The 26,107-nt window shown below is 37.8% G+C and overlaps 1 protein-coding gene across 30 annotated transcripts in view; it reads left to right on the top strand.

Annotated features, from left to right (window-relative positions):
- HYCC1 (hyccin PI4KA lipid kinase complex subunit 1) overlaps positions 1–26,107 on the top strand; it is a 52,528-nt gene that overhangs the window by 3,468 nt on the left and 22,953 nt on the right. For 11 of the 30 annotated variants that reach the window (XR_011139640.1, XM_068935074.1, XM_068935090.1 and 8 more), the window contains exons 2-4: positions 17,511–17,590; positions 20,098–20,199; positions 23,844–24,023. Coding sequence is in view for 28 of the 30 variants with exons in the window: in XM_068935074.1 (XP_068791175.1) it covers positions 17,540–17,590; positions 20,098–20,199; positions 23,844–24,023 (333 nt within the window). In the remaining 2 variants the exon portion in view is untranslated. Of the gene's footprint in view, positions 1–4,439; positions 4,555–17,510; positions 17,591–20,097; positions 20,200–22,011; positions 22,151–23,843; positions 24,024–26,107 lie in introns of all 30 variants that reach the window. The other 19 variants (XM_068935096.1, XM_068935077.1, XM_068935093.1 and 16 more) reach the window with 6 other exon arrangements.

The raw sequence follows: 26,107 nt of genomic DNA, 5'->3' as shown, positions 1-26,107 counted from the left end.
TCTAAGAGACTCCTTACATGGTATTATGAGAATACACTATGCTTAAAACGTGTGTGTTTACATTTGTGTGTGTGTGTGTGTATATATATATATATATATATATATATATAAAATATGATTTTTAGGATATTGGCTTGTTTCTGGCAGGACGTATTTGACAACTTTTGTTAGTATGCTGGAATCTGATAGTTTGCCTCTCTAATGAAATTAAAACTTTTGATTTGTTAATGCTGTTCAATCAATTATGGGAGTAACTAAAAAGAACCCCTGATTAGACTTGCAGGCATGATATCTTTTCTTTAAATCCACTTTTCTTTTTCAAAGAGGTGGCTTATGTGGCAGTTCACAATCCTCAATTACCGGAATTGAAATGGTGGAGTACTAAACGCGTGTTTGTGAGTGGAGAATGTCTAAATGATTCATTAGGTATTGGGGTTAAAGCATTGTTTTATTAGCATCTGTTAGTAGGAATTTAAATTGGATTACTTTCTGTTATATACTTCTTGAGATAATCTTGGAAGGCGATAAAAAGGTAGTGTCAGGATGAGGACTGAAATCTGTGTCAGATCAGTGTAACTGAAGACAAGAAGTACTAAACTATGGAAGCTGGAAAATATTTTGAATGCATAGCAACTACATATTGCTGCAAAGCAGTGTTCAAAGCTTCTAGGGTGCTCCCAATTCTGTGGTCCTGTCAAGCATTTTCTTAGCTCATGCATTGACCAAGATTTTCCCTGGACTGTGTAAAATGTTGTGGTAAATGAACACACAAACATTTAAGGTGATGTACTTCCATGTGCTCTGAGGGTCATCTTTGTAATAACTGACACTTAAAATATCTGAAGTTTGGTTAAAATTTAAAAAAACAGGTCTTTTATGAGGCTGAGAGGTAAGATGCTTGCTTCTGCGTTTCTTCTTATTGTAAATGATAGAAGTGCTATCAGTTAGTGTTGGAACTTTGTTACCACGCTGACTCGAATTCTTCTGAATTAGAAAACAAAGTCTGAAAGATTGGATGGCTGTTATCTTAAATGTACAAAACATCACAAACAGTGCTGGGTATGAAGTATTTTCGTGTACTTCTCATGAAATTCTTGTGAAGCCTTTGTCGAAATTAGGACCATTAAGACCAACAGCATAAAAATAGTAGGTCGGCTTAGTCTGGTAGGTGGCTCTGTTATTTACATCTATTTCTTTGGACTCATGCCCATGTGAACTTACACGCGCTGGTAGTATTGCAACTGGAATGATAGTGACTGAAAGTAACATGTCTTGCAGCCCAAGTGAATACTGAAATTGCCTGCATGTAGCCCATTGTTCTTGTGGTGCCAGAAACAGGAGAATTTTGGTGCAGGTATTTCAGTGGGCTGAATTAATGGGTTTACAAGGCTTCAGTGTATCTTCTGAATGGCATACAAATTTAAGAGGAGTGGGTTTGATCAATGGTTGTTATCTCCTGATAACAGGAGATTTATTAGTTCTAATAAATAACTGTGTTATTTATTAGAAATGGAATCAAAAAAGCATATGGAATTTGAGCAGATAGTTAATAATCTTCACTCTCTGCGTGGAGAATGCCATGAAAAGTGAGGCTATGCATTAATACATCTTTTACTTTATTTTAAATAATCAGCATTGCAGGAGAGCCAGTTGCATCTGACTGTTAGGCGGAAGATTGGAATTGGTTATCTTTTCAAAACAGATGTTTGCTTGTGTTCTTCCATCCCTAACCCCTGATGATAAGAAATGCTGTGTAGCAAGCAAAGCATAACAAAGAAATTTAGGTAAAGGCAATACTAGCTGAGTAGTAAAACACACCTACTGCTGACATGTGAGTCACTGAGTGTTTGCTTTCCCTACTGATTGGAATAAGAGCTCTCATTCTAAATTCAGTGAAGGAAACTTTGTATATTTTGAGTGCTTTTGATAGCTATTAAAGACAGCTGCCTTAAGCAAGAGGGAAGGTGTCCTTTGCATTTTGTTACTGTTTTCTGTTTGGAAGCTAACCTTTAATTAAAAATAGCATATTATGCTCTGAAACTGCACTGGATACTAATTAACTCACTTAAGTGCTTAAAGCCATGCTGTCTCCTACAGTTTCCCGCTGTTTGCACTGGATCAATATTTATGTTTCAGCAAGGCATTAACTTCAACCTGGTGAATTGTGCGTACAATTTTAATATTTTTGTTAATACTAAACACCATGATTGGGTACTGTACTATGTTTTATTGCAATTTTTGTTTTAAAGAGGAGGGAGAAGCCCATTACACTTGAAATCTACAGTCTGTGCAAGACTTGTAGATTCTAATGGGAAGATTTTTGATCAGTGATAGAGAATTAAATAAATCAGCTGTTTGTACTTTACTCAAGTGAGGGATGGATAGCATAAGGGCTTCGTGAACGTTTGGTTAATGGCCGTATTATAGTCATTTTGGTTTGTCTTCAGTTACTCAAAGATAATTATTTTGTTTTTCAATTCTGTTTAATATTAAAATATTTCCTAAATTAAACAAAATGATTGGAACATGGGAAAAAGCTTTGATGTGACCTAATATTAAAAAGCTGTCTTTAAAAGTTTTTAATGCCAGCCTCCCTCTTTGAAATTTAAGATACGGTGAATATTTTCAGTCTATCTTGTAAGACGTGCTTATTATACTATATTAATATAACTTGTCTATGGAAGTAGGCCGTAGAGTCTCTTCTTCAGGAACAAAAATTAATACTTCTTTCCATAGTAACACTCCTCCCTGCTTGCTGGCTGAAGGAAACTGTTGCAGTCGTGCAAAGGTGAAGTTGGTCACAAAACCACACTGCAACTTTGTATGTTTTGTGTTGGACTGAAGAAGGGAAATTCTTTTGGGAGCATTGGGAGGAATCACGTTAGAAGGGAATTCTTTTGCTCTAGGTATTTAGTACTAAAACAATATTTTAGTGTTCCTTGTAGTAACTTCAGATTGTATTTTGGCAGTGAAATTCCGAATATTCTCTTACTTTTTTTTTTTTTTTTTTGGATTGTTCCAGTACCTACCTGCTTCATGTCACATGCCGTGGGCATGCTGCCATTCCTCCTACTCACAGTTACAGCTTTCAGATTCAATAAGCCTTATAGCCTTTCCACTTGCATCTCTCATGCTTCCAATTATATTGACTCCCTATGGCAGATCTAGAAAGACTAATAGGCTCCTGCATTTTTTTTCCCTGCTTTGAACTGAATTCCCATTGTAGCAGCCAGACGAGCAGGTGATAGGCTTTTGACAGTAATTCTGCACATCCGTTCGCACATGCATTCTGTGCATTTGCCAGTGCTGGTATAGTATCTACAAGTTCCTATCTGCTTTGAGGAAAATATGATCTACTTGTAATTGTGAAGCTGAAAAAAATATCATTTTTTCCCCCTCAGCAGCGTTTTGCATCATTACTGTAAATGGTAGGTATTTTCACCATAGTGTTTTTGTACTGTGATGAAATATTATACCTCAGATGATCAAATGCCATGTTACTTCGTGAAGCATAAAGAGGAAAGCATCTGTTTTGCAAAATGCTTGGTGATACTGCTTCTAATATATTGAGTCTATTGTTTTGGTTATAGTTGGTTGCAGTTGGTCCAAATACCTTCAAGACATGAGTTGCCTCTGTTGCCTTTTCAGTAACAGAACTTAAACTTTTCCTGCTTAACGTGGCAGAACCCCTCTTCATACGCTTGCTAATCTAAACTACTCAAAATCTCTAACGTGATGCTATCTCTGCTACTTTTAATTTCTTTGCTGCATTAACTTTTTTCATGTGTATTTTTAAAATTATCCTTTGTCTTATGTCAAAATATTAAGAGCATCTGAAGCGTGTGCATTTGCACTAGTTAAGCAGAGCTCTTGCTAGAGTACAGCAGTTATCTGTGCAGTAGTATTTTATCCCAAACTGATCATATTGGCAAGCTGTAACTGTAATAGGAGGTAAGGATTTCTACCCTGAAATTTAGCTTAACCAGAAAAGATGTGTAAACAATGCAGTCTTATGAAGATATGCATTATATATGTATTCATTCCTTAAGGAAGTCATGGAAATCTTTGATTCCCCTTTTAGTGATCTTAGATACTTCGTGATGTTCTAGCAAAGGAATGGATGATAGTTCATGATGCTGCAGTGATCGAGTGAGACAGTGGAAAGGACTAAGTCACTTAACTGAATCATTCGTAACTGCTTTTCAATGTGGAAAACACAAGTTGTGCATAAATTCACTAACAGCATAGCATTAGGGTATACTTGACATCAGAGGAAGAAGGAGCCCTTAAAAGAAGGTGTCTGCTTGTACAAAAGCCAGAGGAACTGACTAAAAAGTGTGACTAGGACGTAAATTGAATGATGAAACTAAGAACCAAATGATACCACATTCACTCCTTAAGCAGTTCCTTAAACATGCCTACTGATTTTTAAATGATAGGTGTATGATCCTGTTGTGTTGTGTGATTCTGCCTCTCCTGACTCCCCTTCACCTCCTCCTCGGAACAGCAGGTCATAACAGTTGGAGAAGTGTGCATTTGCTGAGATTTCATAATGTGAGTTGCTCTCATATGATAGTGTTTTTATTTTTTCCTTTTTTTTGTTTGTTGTTTTTTTTTCTCTTGGTTCATTGCAACTCCTCTTAACTGTGGATATAATGGTTTTTTTTTAGGAACATAACCTTGTGCTTCTTAGGGCTGTAAAGTGGTATGGATGTCATTCAGCTCTGGTTCGTTTGGGTCTGCTGTGTCACAAATACATATGTAGTCAATGACCAATTTCCAGGTATTGTCGTAATCACATCTGCAGCTCAGCTGTCTTTTAAGTTTCCATTTGTAAGCAGAACATGACAAATAGAGTTCCAAGTTCATATACTTCAGGTCATTATATAAACAAATGTAGAGTGTTTTGTTGTTAAGCTACAGAAATACTTGTCAGGCTCTAAATCCCCATGCCTGTACTCCAACCCAGGGCTCTGAATGTTTAACTGGTTACTGAAGTTCTGATCACTTACTCTAGAAATGCTAGGTAAGTAAGCCTGAAATAACGCTTTTACAAAATCAGATTTGTGTTGAGCGGGAAAAAATCTTGAGATTTAATGAGGATGCAAATAAAAAAACAGGACAAGCAAGTTAAATGCATGCTTTAATATTTTTAGTCTTAGACTGTTTTGCTGCTGTCCAGACAATATCAATATAAGTTCTTTAGAAAGTTTCACATAAATTTCTGTTATGACTTTGGAACCATGGCAAATTATTTGGTGATGCAATTCACCCTGGAAATCTGTACTTGAATTGTTCAAATAAGAGTTCCTCTAGAAGAATTCCTAACCTATGTAACCTCAGCTTTGTTAGTTATTCTAAGAAAGAAATATAAATCTAATATTCTGAGCTTTAGATGGTTTCACAAAGTGAGAACTTTTTTTACTTGAAGAGCTTTTTCATCAAGTATGAATCCAATCCAATTTGATATGCCCTATAATGTAAGACAGTTAATGCCTTTCTTCTGCATTGGCACTATTATACTTTTGGGATTTTTTTTTCCTTAATTACAATATAGAGCAAGAAATACAGGATAGTAAATTGTCTGAGACTTCAAGTTGATCATACATTAGCTGCACTAGAGCACTGAAACTATATCTGGCAATAGAGCATTTCATGTGTTAGAAATACAGTTTTCTGAATGAAACTGAAGTGTGGGTAGTGCTGTTACTTTTCTAAATTTTCAGTTAAAGTCTTTGTTTTTCTGTTGCTTATAAGGTATGTAAACTACACAGTGTTCTCCATAGATGCTCCGAAATGCTTTTCAAACTAAAGTGACCAGTTCTGTGAGTAAAACAGCCTTGTAGAAGAGAGGCATTGAGGAAGGGAAGGGATGAGGAAAAAGGTCAGAAAACTACAATGGAGAGATAAAACATACTTTTCTCAAAGCAAAATTGTAGTACCTCTGTTCTGGGAAAAATGCAGCTTTATGTAGTGTTTTTTTGGGGGGGGGGGAGAGGAGAGGGTTTTTTTTTTTTCCCCCGTCCAAAGAAACTACTAGAACAGATTTCTATAGATCACTGCAAACCTCTCTGTGTTATAACATCTGTGATAGATGCATAATAGCAATGTTCGTGCTCTTCTCTCATGATCTGTGGGGAAATAGAATGGCAGACTATATTTTGCGTACATTACCTTAATCAAGGTTGCTAATCCTTTTGAGTTGGTGGAGCTGGGTGATGGGAAATATCATAGCACTCATTTAAAATAAATGCTGAGGGAGAGGAAAATAAAATCAAGCCCTTCCGTTAGGGTTATCTTTGATCATATGTAATGATGTGGTAACATTGTATTGTAGACCTACCCTGAATAAATGCACCCTAATGGTCATTCTTAGGGTGTACAAAGTTTATTCTTTAAAGCCTGTTTCTGGGACATGCAAATCACTGAGCTATCCCAACTTGCACTGAAAGTATGGTTTCACGCTTATTTCAGACGCTACGTTTTGGACTTTAAACTATGAGTGGAAATGCTTTGAGAGGGCAGTTCATATATTTGTGGGTACATTAAAACTTCTGAAAGCTTTTAAAGTAGGAGTTCACGTTGTATACTGAACTCTTAATTTGGCATATACAACTGTCTGGCAAAGAAGAGTACGATTTCAGAGTGTGACAAAATTCTCTTTAAATGGCTTTTATGTTAAAAATATTACTTTTAAGCATTTTGAGAATTTATAACTTAACTAATTTTCAGCCAAATAAAAATGAGTCATTTCTGAAGCACCTATAACTCTTGAAACCTAATACTTAGTCTGTGGAACTCTCCATGTTTTGTGGAGGCGGAAGCAAGATTTTGCTCAAATGAAGTCCCAAGAGTTCATACAAATTTCTTGGTTTCTGGGTGTCCTGGGGCTTGTGTAACATCTTATAAAGTCACCCACTGTTGACCAGAGTAGGCATCTCTGCTTTTCAAAGTGTGGAGCGGATACCTAGAACGGGAGTAGGAAATAGGCAGAATTTCCTGAATCTTATCCTCGGCTAGTGGGGTTGGGAAGTTTTGGCTCAGGGTTGCATTCTAAGGCTGCTGCTAAAAAACGCTTGGAAGGTGAAGAGCCTGCTCAAACTCCTGTCCCTATGCTATGAGCTAAGTCTTTTACCTTCTGGTACAAGTCACTCATGAACTACGGGCCAGATGGAGACTGCCCCGCTTGCTCTAGTCAAAGCTGCGTGTTGTAAAAGTAGAAGGTATAGGTCTTGCGCCTTTAGCAGCTGATGCTCAGAGGTGAAATACAGTCTCTTCTCAATTCTCTACATGCTTTTTTAGGTGTTGTTCTTAAGCCATGGTGCAGCACCTACTTATGTGTGCTTTACATTGACAGTCTTGCCAACTGCTGACTTAATCTGACACCTTTGTTTTTGATAAGTGGCTGAAGGCTTTGGCAGAAAAACTCCAGCTTGAGAAGACTTGCAATTTTCTCTTGGAAAGCTTGTTTTTAAAATTAGCTTGCAGAAAATGGACTTCACAAACAGCTAGATTAAGTGAATTTCCCTGATAACTGCTAGTAAAGCTATTCTGTCATAGCAGTGAAGATTGAGGAGGAAAGGTAAAGTCTAGATTTCATAGCCTTGCTACAAAAATACTATTTTGTGCTCTTGAAAAGACAACACTGGTTCAAGGCAACACTGGTTTAACCCTCGCCCCCCCCCCCCCCCCAAACTGCAGCTAATTATTTTTCCTTCATAATTTCTTCTACTGCCTTACTTTACTGAAACCTAGATGATGATTTAAATTTAAAACTTCTTGACTTCATAGTGATATATCATACTTTGGGCTTAAGGGAACTAGAGAGTATGAGAACAGCAAGTATAGTTTGCTTGGAATGCTGTACTGACTATGACTTGACAGTGGGTAACCTCTGCAGCACCGTGTTCCCTTGTGAAAGTGTTAAGAGCACGGAGTCGTATGCTGTGGTGTTGGCTGCTCTTAGACGCTCTTGACACAAGTTACACAAGGGCTGATGTATACAAAACAGTTCTTACTAAAGCTTTAGTTCTTTCTTATCACAGTACAAAGAAGATGTCTTTACCTTAATAGTATGTTACTTTTGCTAAAGCAAAAACTGAAAAACCTGTGTGGATGAGGCCCTTGAGTAGTATTAGCACGCTGTTCTCTTTCACACATTTGTGTTTCATTTCAGTTATGTTTGGTTAAGCTTGTGGATGTACTCCCTTTAATGTTGCTGTAATTTAAATCCTATTTTCTTATGATGCATGTAGTTACAATTTTCATTTTTCTTTGCTTATGTTAAAGTCTTAGCTATATCAGTTTTATGTAACTAATAACATATTTTAAGACAAGATTTTTCAACTAGGCATCCTTTTATTTATTTGACACTAGCCAGCTTAAATCTTTAAGGAACGACAGATGTAATAAGATGTAAATGAGTGCTTGCATGGGCTAAAACAAAAGAGGAAGGAAATACTTCAGCTGCTAAGAACAAGTGTTTTAAAGTTAGTAGCCCTTACTTTAGTTTCCTATAATAAATGTAACTACTGATCTATTACAAACAGTAGAAAAAAGTGACATTTGAGGATATACTGCAAGTGAAATACCTTGAAACAAGGTGGAATTTCTGTAAACTGGAGAAAGGGATGTAACCAGGGTAATTGCCTTACATGTAGTCAGTTTTAGTTGACCTTGCAGTTGCCTAGTGTTGCAGTCCTCCTTATGCTGTGCTTTTGTGCAGAAGAAAGCAAAGAAAACATGGTAAAGAAGGATTACAAAATTATTTCATGCTATAGAAATTTTCTGAGCTGTTACCTTACTCCAGTTTGATGCTGTACTAAGGCTGTTTTTGTACAGCTTTAACAATGCAAATCTGACTGGTATATTCACTTGCATTTGTACAATGATGTGAAGTATCATTTCTGTACCTCACGGAGTTGTTTAGTTGTCTTTGAAGAGTTATCTGCTAGCTGGTAAAGGGTAAGTACAAGGTCGGGTGTGTACAACGGTGGTTATAATTATTGCTTGCTAATCTGAAGTTAAGCAAATGTAACTGCCAGGAGTCAAAGATCAGGATTAAAATATTATCTGAAGTGTATGCATATATGGATCCCACCCTCTGCTTCAGATCTCAGAAGGCTTTCATCAGGAATGTTTTGGATCATATGTGCTCCAATGTCTATTTACTAGAATTGTAAATAGCATTATGACCTCAACTGTCACTTATTTTTGTTTTTCCTGCTGACAGAGTTGGAAGATGTAGAAGGCTGAGTTATCGCTGGATATGCCGAGTGTATGTGCATGTAGGTTTCTGGGCTGCAAAGCCTCAGTGTTCTGTGGCACTAAGAAACAACTGCATTTAAGATAGCTTTTTTTTTTTTTTAATAGTGTGTATGCAGTCTGGTTAGTGTACGCTTTCTTTAGTGTAACTTTATTTGCTTGTTAAACAGGCTGTTGACAAAACTGAAATTGAGGCACATTGTCTTTGTGTTAATCCTGTGATTTTAAAAACTTGTTCTGAATATCATTTAGGAGGTTTTTTTTTTCTATTTGATGGGTGGGTATCTATCACTTTGCTGTATCCTGAGTATAAATCTTTCAAGAAGCATAAATGTACAAGGTCAGGAAATCTTATATAAGTCTATGTCATGGAAAAGGCCGTTGACCTCTGACTTTTCAAGGCTAATGTTCCATGTTCTCATCTAAACTGCAAGTTGCAAATCAGCTGGCTGCTTCTGGCTCTTGTGGCCTGAAAGAAGAACAAAGCAAAATAAAAACCCACCCTTGGCAACTTCAGATTCTAATCAACTGCAATTTCGGTTCCTAAGACTGTTTCCACTGGTTTGTAAAAGTTAATAACATGTTCAAACTTGATGTCTTGGTACAGATTCACTATCCTTGTTGTGAAGAAGACTGCAATAAGACTGACTGTAGTGGATCAGACCAGAGTTTCTTAAGCTTCTGTGTCTAACTGTGGCTGTTAATAGGTACCTAGGGAGAAAACAGGATGTATAGTGGTATGGGAAGCTGGAAGAGTATTCTGGGGGAGCAGCTTCTGGCTTGGACTTCCTGAACTAGAGGAACTGCTTTTACACTTAGCAATTGTGGACGGATTCTATTTCCTTGAATGTGTCCAGGCTTCTTTATTAGGTGCATTCATGTAACCTTCTTGTGGGACATCAGACCCTGACATGGGACTCAACATACACTTCCTCACATTACATTTTTGGTAACTTCTGTTTGTTTTGAGCCTATCACCTCATAGCTTCACCTAATGTATGTTAGTTCTTCTGTTGGGAGACACTGAGCAGCTGCCTCTTGTCATTTTGGGAATTTATGTGAGCCTGAGTCGGTGATGCTTAGTGCCCCTGTAGCCGTCTTGTTGACACTGCCTGCTTTTACACTTAAGGTAGCGATTGTAAGAGAATATTTGATACTGAGTCTTTGAGCACTGCTTGCGCTGTATATTTGAATAGAGCATGTGACTTGTTGAGACTTTGAACAATGGATTTTTTTGTTTCTTTCTCTGTGCAAGTTTGAAGAATATCAGAAAATCAGACCTGGCTTTTGTTGTTCCTAGAACCTCTCAGAGTCATTTCTGGAGTCCAGAGTAGCATCACTTTCTTTTCTCAAGAGATTGAATAATTTGCTATCCATTACTGGACCTACAAGTTGATTTGCAGTCGGTGTCTGTTTGAACAGGGTAGGTTGAACTCTCTTTGAAAATGTATAATAAATGGACAAATCACTATATCATTAGAATATTATTATATTAACCTCAGGAAACGTATTCACCTATTAACGTCAGAAAAATATGTTCTCTTCTTTGGCAGCTCGGTCAAGAATACGTTTATCTGAGTGCTGTTCTACCTTCTGAAGCCTACCAGGCAGGGCCCTTGCCTCCAAAAGGAGACAAAGAGCTGTTCCCTGCTTTTATAATGAACTGTTGTAGAATACGAGGTATTCACATGTACCAGAGACTTGATTTCTTATGGGCCTGGAGCATCATAACAAAATGCTCACAAGTTTACCTTTTGTGAGCAAAGTAAACTTTCACTTTTATGATGAGTTGACAGATTTGGCTGGTGATTCACAAAAATCGTAACGTTCCACTCCAGATTTCCTTCAGATTTGTTTTACCAAAGACTAAGAAAAATATGTCATTTTTTAGCAAATAGGACAAACTTCCAAGCAGATGCTTTTCAGATTACATAAGGTCAGGATGTATGCTTTCTCTTCTCCTCAGTGGTTCCCAGAGGACGGGACTTGAGCTGTTTTTGTCTCCTAGGGGTTTTTTTTTTTTTCCTCCTTCTCCATCTCTTAGCTAATGCTTAATGTTGTGAAGCAGTTTCACAGAACTTTGAGTTAGTTCCTCATCCAAGTCCAGCCTCCTTGTACTTGATCCAGGTTTCATTTACACACACATTCTGTGGTTAAATTTTGCAAAGGTTAGGTAGCTTTACTAAAGGAAGGCACCCATTGTGAGAATTTATTTTTAAAAAACAACCTGTGTGTGGTGTTGGGTGTGGTTTCCTTCTAGGCTGCAATTTGATATTATTACATTTAAAAATCTCAAGTGACTGAATGGAAAGCTAAAGTCATTTAAGTAGATGGATCCATAAGTAAGTTTGTGAAAGAGGACACCTTATTTCATCTTGGCTTGACCTCCATGAACTTGACACATACCAACTTTTTTCTCTAACTGAACACAGCAACCTCAGTAAGTTCCTGGTGTATTTGTTCTGCAACGGAGGGAAGAAAAAAAAAAAAGATTACAGAGACTTGCTTGAAATCTCTTTCAAACAAGATTTGCTTTTCAGATACGCTTGCTTGATATCTTATGCCAGATGTACCATGCATCTTGAAACGAAGCAGAAATTGATATCTCCTCTGTTAGGAGAGTTTTATTATAGTATTAGAGTAGAACAAGATCTATTCACAGCTCTCAAAGGCTGGTTATTACTTTGGGAACAAATCCAGAGAACAGTCTTACCTCAAGCTGTATCAAAATGGATTGTAGACTTTTGAGTGGAAAAAAATAATAACTTAGATTTATTCTGCTCTTGTTGGCGTTAGAGCTCAGTTACATCCATAGTGTGTCCTAGTTCCAATATTAGAGATTAAGGGCTGTATGGCTTGTATGTTTACATTAATCACTGTATGTTTACATTAAATAAGTGATCTATTAAGGAAGCTGGTTTGTTACTTATTGTTTAATGTAAATCCTATTTCTTGCTGCTTATCCAAGTGAGATTCTAGTGAAAATACTCCAGAGTGCTTTTAACACATGAGGCTAAAACATGAATGGATTTGCCATGCATTAAGCTGGGCGGCAGTAGCCATGCATGCTTTCCTCATACAGCAAATGAGAAGTAATGGGATATAATCTATAATGAAAGAAGAATGTTGCCTATATGAAGAATGAATGAAGAAGGTTGCCTAAAGTTGCTTTACCTTATATGTGATACAAGCTAAGAATGTTTGCAGATGTCTCTTAAAAAGTTTGACAGATATGTGATAATCTGTTACTGAAATTCATCGCAGGTAATTTTGTGGTGTCATTTGGGTCTTTGAGACTTGCTCCTCTCTCCTGCAGCAGTCCTCCATCAGCGTGTCAAAATGCCTCTGCCTCTTAAACTGTTGGAATGAGGAGGGTGGGGACATTCACAGCTGCCGATGAATTTTAGTCAGTGTTGTTTGAGTTGTGGGGAGTATATGGACAAAAGTCATTTGTTTTTCACTTAATTCTCAAACTCTGTTTATCTGAACTCCCTGCAGGAGACTGACAGGAAGAGGCCAAGGGAAAAGTCATTTTATTCAAAGGGAGTTATTTGCTGATGTAGCTTGAAACCAGACTCTTTTCAGAAGATGCTGTTTAGTGCTTGCTGTATTGTTTGAATTTAAGTTACAATTTTGGTAGTTACGTATTTACAAAGTACGCTCTCAAAGCAGTTTTAAAGTGTGGTTGCTTTGTGTATATCCAGTTTATCCACTTCATACTGCTTTGGTTGTATAGTGACTGGAGTGCTTAATGCTTATTCTGGCCTATATTTTGCAGTTGAATCCACTCAATGGAAGTATAATTCAGGCATGCATTTTTTTTCCTAATCCTATTGGGATTTATTCCATAGAGTTTTAATAGATGCTATTACTTAGGCCTTATTATGATCTATTTAATGTTCAAAAATCAGTTTAAGTTAACTTTTGTGTGTATGTGAACTTTCTAGAGACTTCAGATAAGCTGCATGGAAACTTGTTAATCCTGCCTTTAGAACAGTCTGTTTGTCAGAACTGTCTATACATTGTTGCAGTCCAGCTTGATCTGTTAGTTATTTAACTAGCACAAAATGCAGCAGTCCTCAACAAAACAGTAGATTGTTAGCCCGTTGTAATAGACCATGCATACCTGATACGTGTAGGCTCCCCCCTCCTCCCCCCCCCCCAAAGGAGAGAACAGTCTAGCAGAGAACTTTACTCTTTCTCCTCAAGGAAAATAATTATAAAACTAGATTTCTCATTTTGACACTAGTACATGTGTATTATTCTGAATGTGTACGTGCTTGAAGTTAAAGAGCACCTTGAAAAGGGTATATGCGTTTTTACATGTGAAGGTAAAATAAGGGAAGTTTGTGTTTTTTGTGCATCTCAGCTATCTTAATTCTTGACGGAATGTTTCCGTTCTTTTAAAGATCAAAGACCAGATCAGCAAAACTTATTCCTGTTTCTTTTGGTTCAGCTTTTTGTAGCTTTTCATGTCCAATGTTCGTGCTTTTGCCTGACGTACCAGAAAAAGGCCTGGTTTGAAAATACAGTTATTGAAGCTTGAAGTATTTGTGCAATAGATAATGCCAGCCAAGGATGCTTTTGCTGCTTCTGCTGATCAAATGAATCCTGCATTCTCTGCAAGTCTTTAATCTGAAAATAATACTTAATGGATCAGTAGAACTAGGTGAAAATTAATTTATCAGTTTGGTGAATGTGATACCAGATATGGGTCCACATATCCAGGTCTCCTTTGGATGTCTTAAATCATGGGTTTCTTGCTTTGAACGCTCAATATTAGCACGGGGGTTTGTGCTAGTAATGGGGCCTACTAGGAAGTGATAACTCTTGTTAAACCTGATGAAACATGAGACAATGCAAAAGCATTGTAGTAGCACAAAGGTCCTGCTTCACAGGAATGGAAATAAGACTAGTAGATCTTGGATTCTGTAGGAACTGATGGGGCTGTTGCTTCAATAACTGATGTGGGACTGGCCTTTGCGATTGCTAGCATATATATTATGCTTGAAAGCCTCACTTCATCTCAGAGTTTGACACAAAGCCTGTTCCATTCAGAGACCACTTATACATATCTTCAGTTATACCTTTAGAGATAATTAGAACTGCTCAGAAAGGAGTATCATTTAGCTAGATGGGTTTCCTTCATGACAATCCTAGTTGTTCTTTAGCCCTACTGAATCACAGAATGAGTGGGGTTGGAAGGGACATCAGGACATGGTCTAGTGCAAAAGCTCCTGCTCAGAGCAGGGTCAACTAGAGCAGGTTGCTCAGGACTGTGTCTCAGTGGGTTTTGAGCCTCTGTGAGGCTGGAGCTTCTACAACCTCTGTGGGCAGCCTGTTGCAGTGCTCAGTCACTGTCACTCTGAAAGAGCTTCCTCCTTGTGCTTAAACATGATTTCCTGTATTTTATTGCCTCTTGTCCTGTCACAGGGCGCCACTGAGAAGAGCCTGAGTTCAACTCCTTTACACCCTCCCGTGGGATATGTGTGCACATTGATAAGATCCTCCCCGCCTAAGCCTTATCTTCCCTAGGCTAAGCAATCCCAGCTCTCTCAGCCTCTCCTCATATGACTCCCTTCATCGTCCTCAAGATCGCTTGCTGGATTCACTCCTGTGTGAAGTCCCTGTGTGTCTTGTACCGGGGAGCTGAGAACTGGGCCCAGCACTCCAGCTGTAGCCTCGCGAGGGCTGAGGAGAGGGGGATGGATCACTTCCCTCAGCTTGCTGGAGACACCCGACCCCATCCCTGCATGCTTGGACAGTGTCCCTACACGCCTTGCAGGTCTCCTGTCCTTGTTTCCACCTTTTGTTCGCTCCCTTGTTGTGTTTGAGTTTTGCCAGGAGGTCCTTGTTCATCCATGCAGGCTCTGTGCTGCCTTTGCTTGATTCACTGCTCGTCAGGATGGATCATTTTTGAGCTTGGAGGAGGTGATCCTTGAAAATGAACCAGCTCTCCTGGAGCCTCTTCTGCCTGGGGCAGTGTCCCCTGGGTTTCTTCCAAGGGAATCGTTGACCAGGCTAACGCCCGCTCTCCTGCGATCTCGGAGTTGAACTGTATCTTGTTCAAGGTTCCTTTCCCTTCCCCCTCTAAACATAATGACTGGTGTTATTGGTGGCCTTGTTCCTTCCTTGCAGGGTCCTCCACCATCTCTTGGTCAGTGGAGCCATGGTGGCCCCTGACAGTCGCATCCTCAGCCAGTTCTTCCTTGTTTGTAGGTGTGAGGTTCATCAGAGTGCCTGCCCTCATCAGTGTCTTGATTAGCTTTGTTAGGAGGTTATCATCAGTGCACTTCAGAAACCTGCATTGCCATCACCTGTGCTAGTCTGCCCACTAATCCGGACCCATAAACTCTCAGCTGGTTCATTATGTGTCCCTTGGCAGAGCGCCATGCTCTCCTGCTGCTGTCTCACATAAAAGGCAGTGTGGTCTGTCCTCCCCATCCCGGTCTGTCCTCCCCATCCCGGTCTGTCCTTCCTAAAGCCCTTGTATTGAGCTGTGGCAGCACTTGGTTATGTGAGTTACCCCACTACATTGAAGTTTAGATAATTTGAAGAGCTCATGACTTGAACTCATGATTAAGCTGTCATTTTTTTTTTTTCCTTCTTGTCTTTCCTTTCCCTTTTCCTTGGAATAATCTGTGCTTGTTTCCTCATGACTGTCTCTTGAGGAAACTGCCAGCCCCCCTGAACTACGCTTTCCATATAACCACTGGCCATGAAATGCTGCTTAAAACCTTGGGAGAACTTGAAGCCTACTTTATTTTCTCTTAAAGTCTATTATTCTTATCCCACTATTTTCTTTCCTTTTTTGAATAACCATTAATATGCTATGTAATGTAAGCTGCTTTTCACTTTAAAAGAAAGAACTGGTAGAAAGTGCTAGTGAGGGGGAAAACCTGTTGCTGCTTACTCTATTACTATGTATTAACATGTTTCAAGAAGTTGCTGAACAGCCTGTTCTGCTTTCAGATATGCACTGGAAAAAGAATAATAGTTATTTCCTCACTATCAAATGCCTTGAAAGATTTTAGTAGCTTTCTCCTTAAGTAAAGGCTCACTTAACTTCCCTCCTCCCCCCTGCTTTGAAGGGCTTATAGTGAGCTCTTGCCATAGCTGTGTTGGGTTCTTTTCCCTTTATTTATGCTTCCTAAAATTCTCCGGATATATTCCATTGCAGTCTGGACCTCAGAGCAAATGCTTTTTTTTTTTATTTGTGAGGTATACAAGGCAATTCTTCCTTTCCCCTCTTGTTGCTTGTTATTGCTGAACAAACGCCATCCTTGGTTATCACTACTTCATAACTAATTTAAAATTAGCAATACAAAATTGATGGGCTATCTAACATGAGTGAACACTTCTTCAAGTAAGGGCATGCATGGGTTTTTTTTATTTTTATTTTGTGCCCCCCCCCCGCACTTCAGCTCAGAATTTAATTTCATCCTTGTTTGTTTGAAATCCCTCATTACAATTTGGGTAAATCAATGTATGTTGTTGCGTAGTTTACATACTGGTGTGTTCTTGCGGCCTGTCCTTTTTGACCTTTAATAGCTTTGTATCTTAATGATATGTTGTTCTTTGTTTCAGAATAAGCTGTTCCGAAGAACAGTTATTTTAAAGCGTTTTTAAAAATACTAACGGGAATATTAAGGGAGATCAGAAGTGGGTTTCAAAAGCCACTTTAAATCTATGGTGTTCAAGTTTTGGTATGGATGATCTTGCTTTTTCTGAAGTTTTGTGGCCTGTTAGGCAGGCGTGTCCCCCTTGGGCTCTATGCTGAGGCAGCAGACTAGTTGTCTCGCAAATAGCGTGAAGGGGGAGGAATGAAGGGCATTCTTTCAGTCGTTATTTCGGTGTCCCTTTTCCAAGTCAGGAGTAGCAGGAACCTAAACCGTGATTTCTCTTTGAGTTAATACAAATTTCTTGCGAGTCCTGCTGAAAAATAAATTGAGAATGAGAGGATAATATTTTCCCTTTCTAAAATGCCATTTTTGCAGATCTTTGACTTATTGAGCTTCCTACGCAATACATATGTGGAATTTAACTGCTGTGTGTGAAGACTCCTATGCTTAATGCTTCCAGCAGCTTGCATAAGTGAGGTAGAATAAAAGTTTGAGCATGTGAAACGTTAAGAAGTGAAAGCAAGATAAGATTTCTTAAATATTCACAGGAACTTGATCTTGCTCAATTCTGTTTAATTCAGTAATTCCATAGTTTTCACAAATTGTTTTTGTTTATTCTTTCAGGCTAAAGGTTTTGGAACAGATGTTGGAAGATGTTAGCTGTGGATAGAGGGGTTGTGGAAGAGTGGTTGTCGGAGTTCAAGGTAACATATGAGATGTGCAGTACTAGTGTTTGAGTTGCTGCTGGAGCAGTATGCAGGAGTGCTTGATTGTTGTAGAAAATGAAGACAAATTTTAACCTTGAATTTTGTTGAGCTGACATTAAATATACACATTTGTGCTTGAAAGGATTCTTTTCTTTGTCTTTGAGATTATGTACTGATACAGAACAGTGAAAATGTATATTGTGGATGAATGGGGGGAAATCTTCAATGGGCTATGATAAAATAATTTTTATTACATTTTGCTCTATTTCAACTTTTGGCTGAGAATGAACTATAGGCTATCAAGTTGTACTCAAAATACTGGTCTGTCAAATATTTGTGTGCCGTTTACCTTTTACAGAATATATAAGTTATTCATACTCATTCTTTCCAGAGTGCCTTCATTAAGTTTTGTCATTTGAAATTTAACTCTGCACGACAGTAGCTGTTCACCTTAGTTGATGAACTGCTGTGACTTCTCTCGTATCCTGTTCTGACTTGGATTGCTATATGTTTTGCGTTCAAAACGTCATTTACAGGCAGGTGCCAATTTCATTCCTTTGCAGCTTGCATTTGCCAGCTGTTGCATTGTTGTGTTAGACCAGGCCTGACTCTAAGGAGGGCAAAAACTGTACAGGAGAAAACCTCAAAAATAAAGCAGAATACAGATATCATTAGTCTTCTCTGTCTGCCTTTGCTACAGGGAAAAAAATCTGGATACACCAAGAAACAGTAGCTAGATATTTTTCAGTGTTGATTATTTTCTGAGTTTTCTTTAATGATACTAAAGACAACTCTGAAGTAAGGAACAGTCATTTTACCATACCCTCATGAGTAACTTGGTCAGGCTGCTGTCTGGCAACTGCAACGCCAGATGGATAAGCTAGCTGCAAGGAAACCAGAATTTCTGTAGTCTGTTACTTCAGAGCAACCTTGCCAGCACGATATCAATATGTAAATGCTGCTATTTAGCTGCTATTTAGCTTGAAAAATGATACAAATTAGAAATAGTAAATCTATGTCATTATTCTGATGCGGTGTACTTCAATTCAGTATTTTCCATCTGAAACTTGACACACGTTTCTGGGCACAATTACTAAATAGGCCCCCCCCCCCCCCTTCAAAAGCGGATGAGTCACCCAGCCCCGTTCTACTGAGTTGTACGCTGAGCCTTGCTTGCTCTTAGGCTTTCTAACAGCTGAAAAAGTGGGTTTATGTAACACCTAGACTTAATAGTTTTAAAAAACTTGACAGATAGAAATTGAAGTTTAATCTTCTAACGCTGTGCTATTAAACCATAACTTCTGGTCATGATCAAACTGTGGTCTTGAAAATCCTAGAGTGGAAGATTCATATGCTATCTGCTTATCGGGAAGAACACCTTAAGTATGCTGTATAATTGTAAAGGAAAATGCAACGTACCTTATTATGTATCCATGTGGATTCTAGTCTAATCTTATTTCTCTATACTAGAGTTTGTCTTGGATTGTTAGGTAATTTCTCAGTTGCCTCAAACTACTATTGAAGTGTCTTATGAGTCCTCAGCGTTCCATAATTATCTTGCTGTTGAATAGTTACAAATCTGTATAATGGGTTGAAAGTCGGACACTTCTTTAAAAAAAAAAAAAAAAAAAAAAAATTGTGAAAATTCTAGTAGCATGATGGATTTCTTTTATATTTCAAATGTGCACGTTGATGTTTTGTTCCATCCTTTTTTTTCTTCCTAATATTGATTGTGTTTTGGAAGAGGGATGGTGTATGGGGGCTTTGATTTGAGTAGAAACTGGGACGTGACTGTAAGTTTTGCTCCTGGTCTATTCTGATGTACTGGGAATCACTCTGTTATGCTATCTGTGTAATGGAGTCTGATCTCCTTGCAGATAAAAGTATTATAAGACCTAGAAATAATGAGTTTAAATGTACAGCTTCTTTAGCCTTTTAAGTATGGGCAGAAAGACCCCAATTTAATGTTAGAGAAGAGCTGTTTATGTCAGCGTGGATTTGTGGCCAGTGTATCCTGTGATAATGTTCACTGGCTGTGTATGGTCAATGCATCCTGTAGTAATGCTCACTGACTCTGTACAGTCAGACTCGGGAAAACTCCTTAGCAGTTTACAAATCAGTACTCAGGTTTTACAATGGGTGAGTGTGTACCACTGAAAATAGCAAAAATGGAGTAGGAAGTTTTTTTTCTGATTTTTATCAATGTACTATTTTTATGTACGTTCAGCAGGACTACACCTCTGAAACTGTTGCTCTTCCTCTATTTCCAATTTAATTACGTTTTGCATGGAACTATCTGCAGAATTATGATAAAATGTAACATATCTTCTAGCAATTTTGTTGTCTTAAACACAGTAATTTCTATATTGAATATTTCTTTGTGAAAGAAGTTTTCTTTTATAGTAAACTTTTATAGAAACTTGTGATGAAAAATTGTTGTTGAAATAGCTGTTATTTTAACGCTAAAATTGCTTTTTCTAATAGATATGATTTTTTTTTTTCAGACACTGCCAGAAGCATCCATATCCAGTTATGCTACAAACTTGAAAGACAAGAGTGCTCTGGTTTCGTCTCTTTACAAAGTAATTCAGGAGCCACAAAGTGAAGTGAGTATATCAGATGTCTCTGATATAAGATACGTCTGATGTAACGGCAGCAGAATTAAAAAAAAAAAAAAAAAAAAAAAAAAAAAAGCTTGCATGCTAGGTAATTGTGTTCTAACTAGTTATCTCAGAACTACAGAGCTCCTGCTACAAAATACTTTTCCTCCTAATTTTATTAGGATATGTTCTTAGCAATGACAGTAGGATGGAAACTGCTCACCAGTTTTGTTACATACACAACATAGCTAAGCTGGTAGATTGTGCTGAAGGGCTTCAGGACTTGGGTACAGAACTGAGGAGTATGTTAAAGAACTGAGAAGGTGTTTAAGACTGACTGAATTTTTTCTGTAATTCAATATCACTTGAATGTGAATCTATAACTGTCAGAAGCTTATCTGTTATAACCCAAGAGGACAATGTTCGGTAGGTTTGCAATCCTTCCAAGTTATTGTGTAGGTGTTAGGGCTTTTTGTTGTTCTAAACACTAGTAAATATATGCATTTGTACAACAGATGTACGTTTGCTGAAGTGATGGCAAAAGAAAACCCCTTTCACTTCCTTAGAAATTTCTTGAGGGGTAGGTTTGCTCTGCGCATGTGCAAGGGATGGTCCATACCCCATGGCTGCAGTTTTTTTCATGTGTCTAGGTAAGATTGGAACAGACTGAGCTGGTTTTGATTGGATCTTGGTAACTGTATTTTCTCCCTTTCTACCATCTAACAAAGCCTTGTATATGAGTTGAGAAGGCGTGTTCCAAAACATCAATATTATTTGAAAACAGTATTACTTGAAAATTGTTGCAAGTCCTTCATTCCTCTTCTGAAAAGACCTAGCATATGGAACTTTGCCAAAGTTTATGATGATGCCAATACTGGGCAGAGGGTAAAATACTTCCCATACAGGTGTGTTTTTAGAGAGGACGCTGGTAGAAAAATTCCCAGGTTTTCCAGTAGAGAAGAAATGCTGTTACTTTTCTTTATGTTGCTCAGAAAGGCATTCTGGGTCATTCCAACTTCTGACTTAAGGCTGCCTGGCCTTCAAAATACATGTAACTATATAAATTAATCTGAGGAGTCCCCTGTTGATAGCTTTCAGTTGGTACTTCCATATGTTCTTTGATTTCTTACTACTACTGGCTATGACCAGGTTTCTCATGGACCTTAGTAGCAGAGTGGCCGAGGCCCTGATAATTCTGCTCAAGAGATCTTTCAGATAATTCTGGGACAAGGTATCAAAGAATTCTCTATTAAGTGAAACTTTGAATTGAAATGAAAAGTCAGCATTAACATGTGAAAGTGTTGTGAGGCCCTGAGAGAACAGTCCTAAAATCTTTATTTGGGCCATTCTGAGTATCTGATATTTTGTGGAAAGCACTGCTTGAGGTTTCGACATTGTGAAAATACTTAGAAGTAAGCACTTAAAGATGAGTAATTTCTTTCCTCTCAACTGTTCTTTGAGATCTGTTACCTGCATTGTATAACCGCAGCCTGCATTGTAGTTTAGGACATGTGCTGTCCTTTCTTATCCTGTGCATGTTATGCCAAGGAGCAGGATTGATGCATGAACCCTACAAATACTGCTGAGATAAAAACAGGCGAACAACCCTCCACCCCCATTTTGATACCTTTGAATATATGTACTTCTAATGTGATAATTATCTGTGCCTTAAAATTGTATTTAATCTCACCTTTGGGGGATATAATTAATTTACTTAATAGCATTTGAAGAGTAACAATGTGTCTTTGCATCCATGATTGTGCATTTTCCAAAAGCATGTTTGCTTTTCATATGCTTTTTTTGTTTGCATTTCCAAAGGCTTAACGTTTGAGAGAGAAAATGAACTACTTATGTATGCTGCAGCCAATTCATAGTAGCTTTGCTGGTAAACTTTGAGATTATTGGGCCATAAATGATGGAGAAAAATGTAATTTGATACACGGAGAGTCTCCAGTAGGTATGAAAATTTAAGGTGATACTTCATTGCGTAGACATCTGAGGGTCAACCTTAAATTTTTTTGAGGAAGTTTATTCCTTTAGAAAATAAAGGTTGTTGTTGTTGTTATTTTATATGTAAAGCACTGTTGTTGTGCTCTTAGATAATACCCTTTTTATTTCCTAATGCAAATGCCTGAAGGAGTGTTTGGATTGTCTAACGTACTTGGATGCAACTTAAAAGGAGCAAGGATGAGATTACTAGGATATTTTTCTGTTCTAGCATTAAAACCCTTGTCTCAGTCTGGTTTTCATACCTTTTACAATTGGTCTAGTGTAAAACAGTATTTTGAAACAGCAACAACTCATCAGTGGGTTTGCACATTAGGTTTTATCATGCTGTGGTGGCATTTTGAGGAAGAAAAGCTGTTTCTGTACTGATTACATTTGTAAACTTGTTGATTTGAAGCTGTCTCAACTGAGATAACAGTATGAACATGGATACTTGTCATAGCTATTTCTGTCCCTTTTAAAGTTCAACTACATCATTCCGAACCTGCTGCTTTATTAAATGAAGCATGCAAATTATTTGAAAAATAAAAGCTGAAGAAGGAAGGCATTTGCGCTGGTAAGGTTTTTCAGAAGGATCGCTGACATTCTGCTTTTAAACTGACAAGTCATTTAAGTTTGGCTTGCCTTTTTGCCTTTGTAGATTTTTCATAAATGATTTTCCAAAGACAAGTTGCATATATTGGAAGATTAAGAAATGCTGCTGTTAGTGTGTTGTGTGTGGTGTGTTTTTTTTTTTTTTTTTTTGATTTTTCCCAAATGTCTACTACTGAAAGAAACCCACTAATCCTCTAGGTGTGTTGCATTTGAATCCTTCCGTCCTTCAGAGATTTGCAGCTGGAAAATGTCATATTTTGTGTAATGACTTTTTTTCCCTTTAAAAATACCAACTGGAGTTGGTTTTTAAAAAGTTAGGAACGGTGTGAATCTCAGATTTCGTTTTGTGAAGTCTGCTGATAGAAGTGCATCAGGAGTCTAGATTTTTTCAAAAAATGGTTTCTTAGATGGTAGGGTCCTTTTATTTGCTACTACTTGCAGATACATGATTTAGAATATATATTTTCTAAATTCTTAACATTTTCCATTGTCTATCTCAAACCTAGAAATAAGCAGAAGTTTCTGAAAGATTTAGATAAGAATAGGAAGATTGACTATACAGTTCAAGCAGACTTAAGAATTAGTCAGTTGTAATACTTTGAATATGGGTGTTATATTGCTTTCACTTGGTAGGTAAAAGTGTTTTTTTGTGTATGCTATTTGAGCTCTAGAGTAATGAGAACTTCTCTTCAGATACTCTTCCTGTGTCTTAAATATTGAGGGCATGGTATAAGCTGTGGTCATAACCAGTACCCTCTATTTACTCCTTTGAGGCTAGAGGAAGAGAGCCAAAAATGAGAGGAGGGAGCTGTTGGTATTCTTCCTTCAGGTGGGATGGAGGACTCCACTTTCATCATCTGGAAGTACGTTATAAGGGATGAAAAGTGTGTAATGTGCGACTTAGGCAATTATTGCATCACTTCCAAATAGCTAAAATGTAGTGTTTATAACCTTATGGTTTTGTCCAAAGGATTCATCAGTTTTACTTCCACGCAAGGTGCAATTTCTTGTAACGTTTTATGCCTTAACAGTTGTAATTTGTGTTTCAGCTCCTGGAGCCGGTTTGCCATCAGCTCTTTGAGTTTTATCGCAGTGGTGAGGAACAACTACTGCGGTTTACACTGCAGTTTCTACCAGAATTGATGTGGTGCTATCTTGCTGTCTCAGCCAGCAGAGATTTGCAGAGCAGTGGTTGCATAGAGGCTCTTCTCCTAGGAGTTTACAACTTGGTTTGTATTTGCGCATAATTATTCAGGTCTAAAAATACTAGTGTGCTTTTTGGGGATACTATATAGAATAATTTGCTGGGGAATAATGGTAAGTTTTTTGTTTCAGAACTGAAATGAAGTGATTAGGTATCTAAAGAGGGAACTATTTTATGGGCTCTTGCAAATTTTGATTCTTGAAGGTGATGCCCTAGTCTGAAATCTACATCATGAACTTTAGATTCTTTCATCTTGGTGAATATTTTTTTTTTGCTTTTTCCTCTGGTTCTTGGGAAGTGTAATGCACTAATAGCTGAAGGGGCCAGAGGAGTACTTGAAACAATCTTTTTTCTAGACATTGTGGTTAAACATACATTCTGCTTGAGACTTTTTAGAGGAGCTGCTTTTGAAGTAATCGCTCATGTTTTCTGGGTATCTTGGCTGTTAGAGGAATTGCAAAAACTTTGCTTTCAGCAAACTTTTGGTCTTTGATTTTGAACAGATTGTTCAGATTTGAGAACTTAACAGGTCTCTTTTCATTTTCATCTTCATTTAATAACCTTTTTCATATTTATATGAAAAATTACTGTTTTGTATTAAATTGTGACTTTGAAGAACACAATAATGAAGGAACCTTAACAGTGCCATATTTTAGTTACTGCAGGCAAAATACATTTAATCTTTCTATGGCTTCTCACTTTCTATGAGAAGTTTAGTGTTATGTCTTTTGGGATTCTTTTTAGTGTAGTTTACATGTTCTGGATGTGTTAGGAAGGCCTTTTGGGAAGTGAAGCAGTGATGAAATTTGAGGTCTCCTCTTCCCACTCTGAAATTCTGGAGAAGGCATTGCCTGTCCCTCTTCTCAGACCAACCTTGAATGTCTTTGTGCCAAGCTAATGAAAACATTTTCTTCTAGGAGGCTACTTAAATACCTGAATTAATATACTCAATTCTGTATTTGGCAAAATACAGGCTATACGTGCTTTCTATCTTCTTAATTGTAGCCGAGAAGAAAAGCATTCCTGGAAAGCATATGGTGCATCTTATGCCTCTAGCTGATTCACTCCTTTATTTCCGTGACAAAAGCATCTAAAATAGTTAAAATATGTGGCTCTAATCACTCGTACCTCCTAGGATTAAAGATATTTACAGTTAGGCTTGAAACCAGTGCAGTAACTGGCTCTCTTCTCAGAGCTTCTTCTCTTAGCGCTGAGCAGTTTCTTCATCAATTACTGCCGTAGCCATCCCATCTCCAGTTGCTTGGGGTCAGAGGAGTTTTACAGCAAGCCTCTGTAGGAAGCTGTAGACTGATGAAATTTTTGGAAACAATTTTTTTTTTTGCTGTTGTGCTTTAACACGTAGCAAATACTAATGCTAAAGCAATGCCAAGTTACTGATGCTGATTTCTTTGCCTCTGTTAATGTTATGTAATACTTACGATTTAAACAATCGGGATGGTGTGCTGTTCTTTAGTATACCAGGCTCAAAAGGTAAGAGGTGATCTGCTTAAATACTTATTTTATTAGATACAAATAGCAACCCTTCTGTAAATAAGTGCAGTGATCTCTTGGAGTCTGAGGGGAATTAACATCCTGAATTGAGTCCTGCACTCTTTGTGAAGCAAATTGAACTGTTTAATATTGCTGAGAATAATTGTAAATTCACTACATTGTGAGGGGCTGAACTTAATATCATGAATTGGTTTGTTCTACCTTCAATTTGAGGTAAAGCTGAAGAACAGACTTCACGGAGGTAGATAGTGCATGCAGTTGATTTTTTTAGCTTTCCGGGCTGCAGGTATCGGTTTTTCTAATGTACTTCAGATCTTGAAATTTACTCCTGAAACTTAATTGTAAGTCAAATCAAAATATAAAAAAGTCAATATTTTGACATTTCATTTTAAAGTTTGGATATAGCTATCTTCTTTCCCCTTCCAAATATTCAGGAAACTGATTTCCACACTGATGCAAAATTAAAGGGTAAGTAACTTATGTGGAGAACGAAGGAGCAGTATGACTGTATTCAGACTGAACAGCTCCCTATGCCTTTGTGATATTTCTCGGTATTCCTTTCCCCCATTGTATTCCACTTTAAGACAAGGATTTTAA

This window comes from Struthio camelus, chromosome 2 (assembly GCF_040807025.1).
Source record: "Struthio camelus isolate bStrCam1 chromosome 2, bStrCam1.hap1, whole genome shotgun sequence".
NCBI lineage: Eukaryota > Metazoa > Chordata > Aves > Struthioniformes > Struthionidae > Struthio > Struthio camelus.
This window is presented reverse-complemented; position numbering and strand designations above follow the sequence as displayed.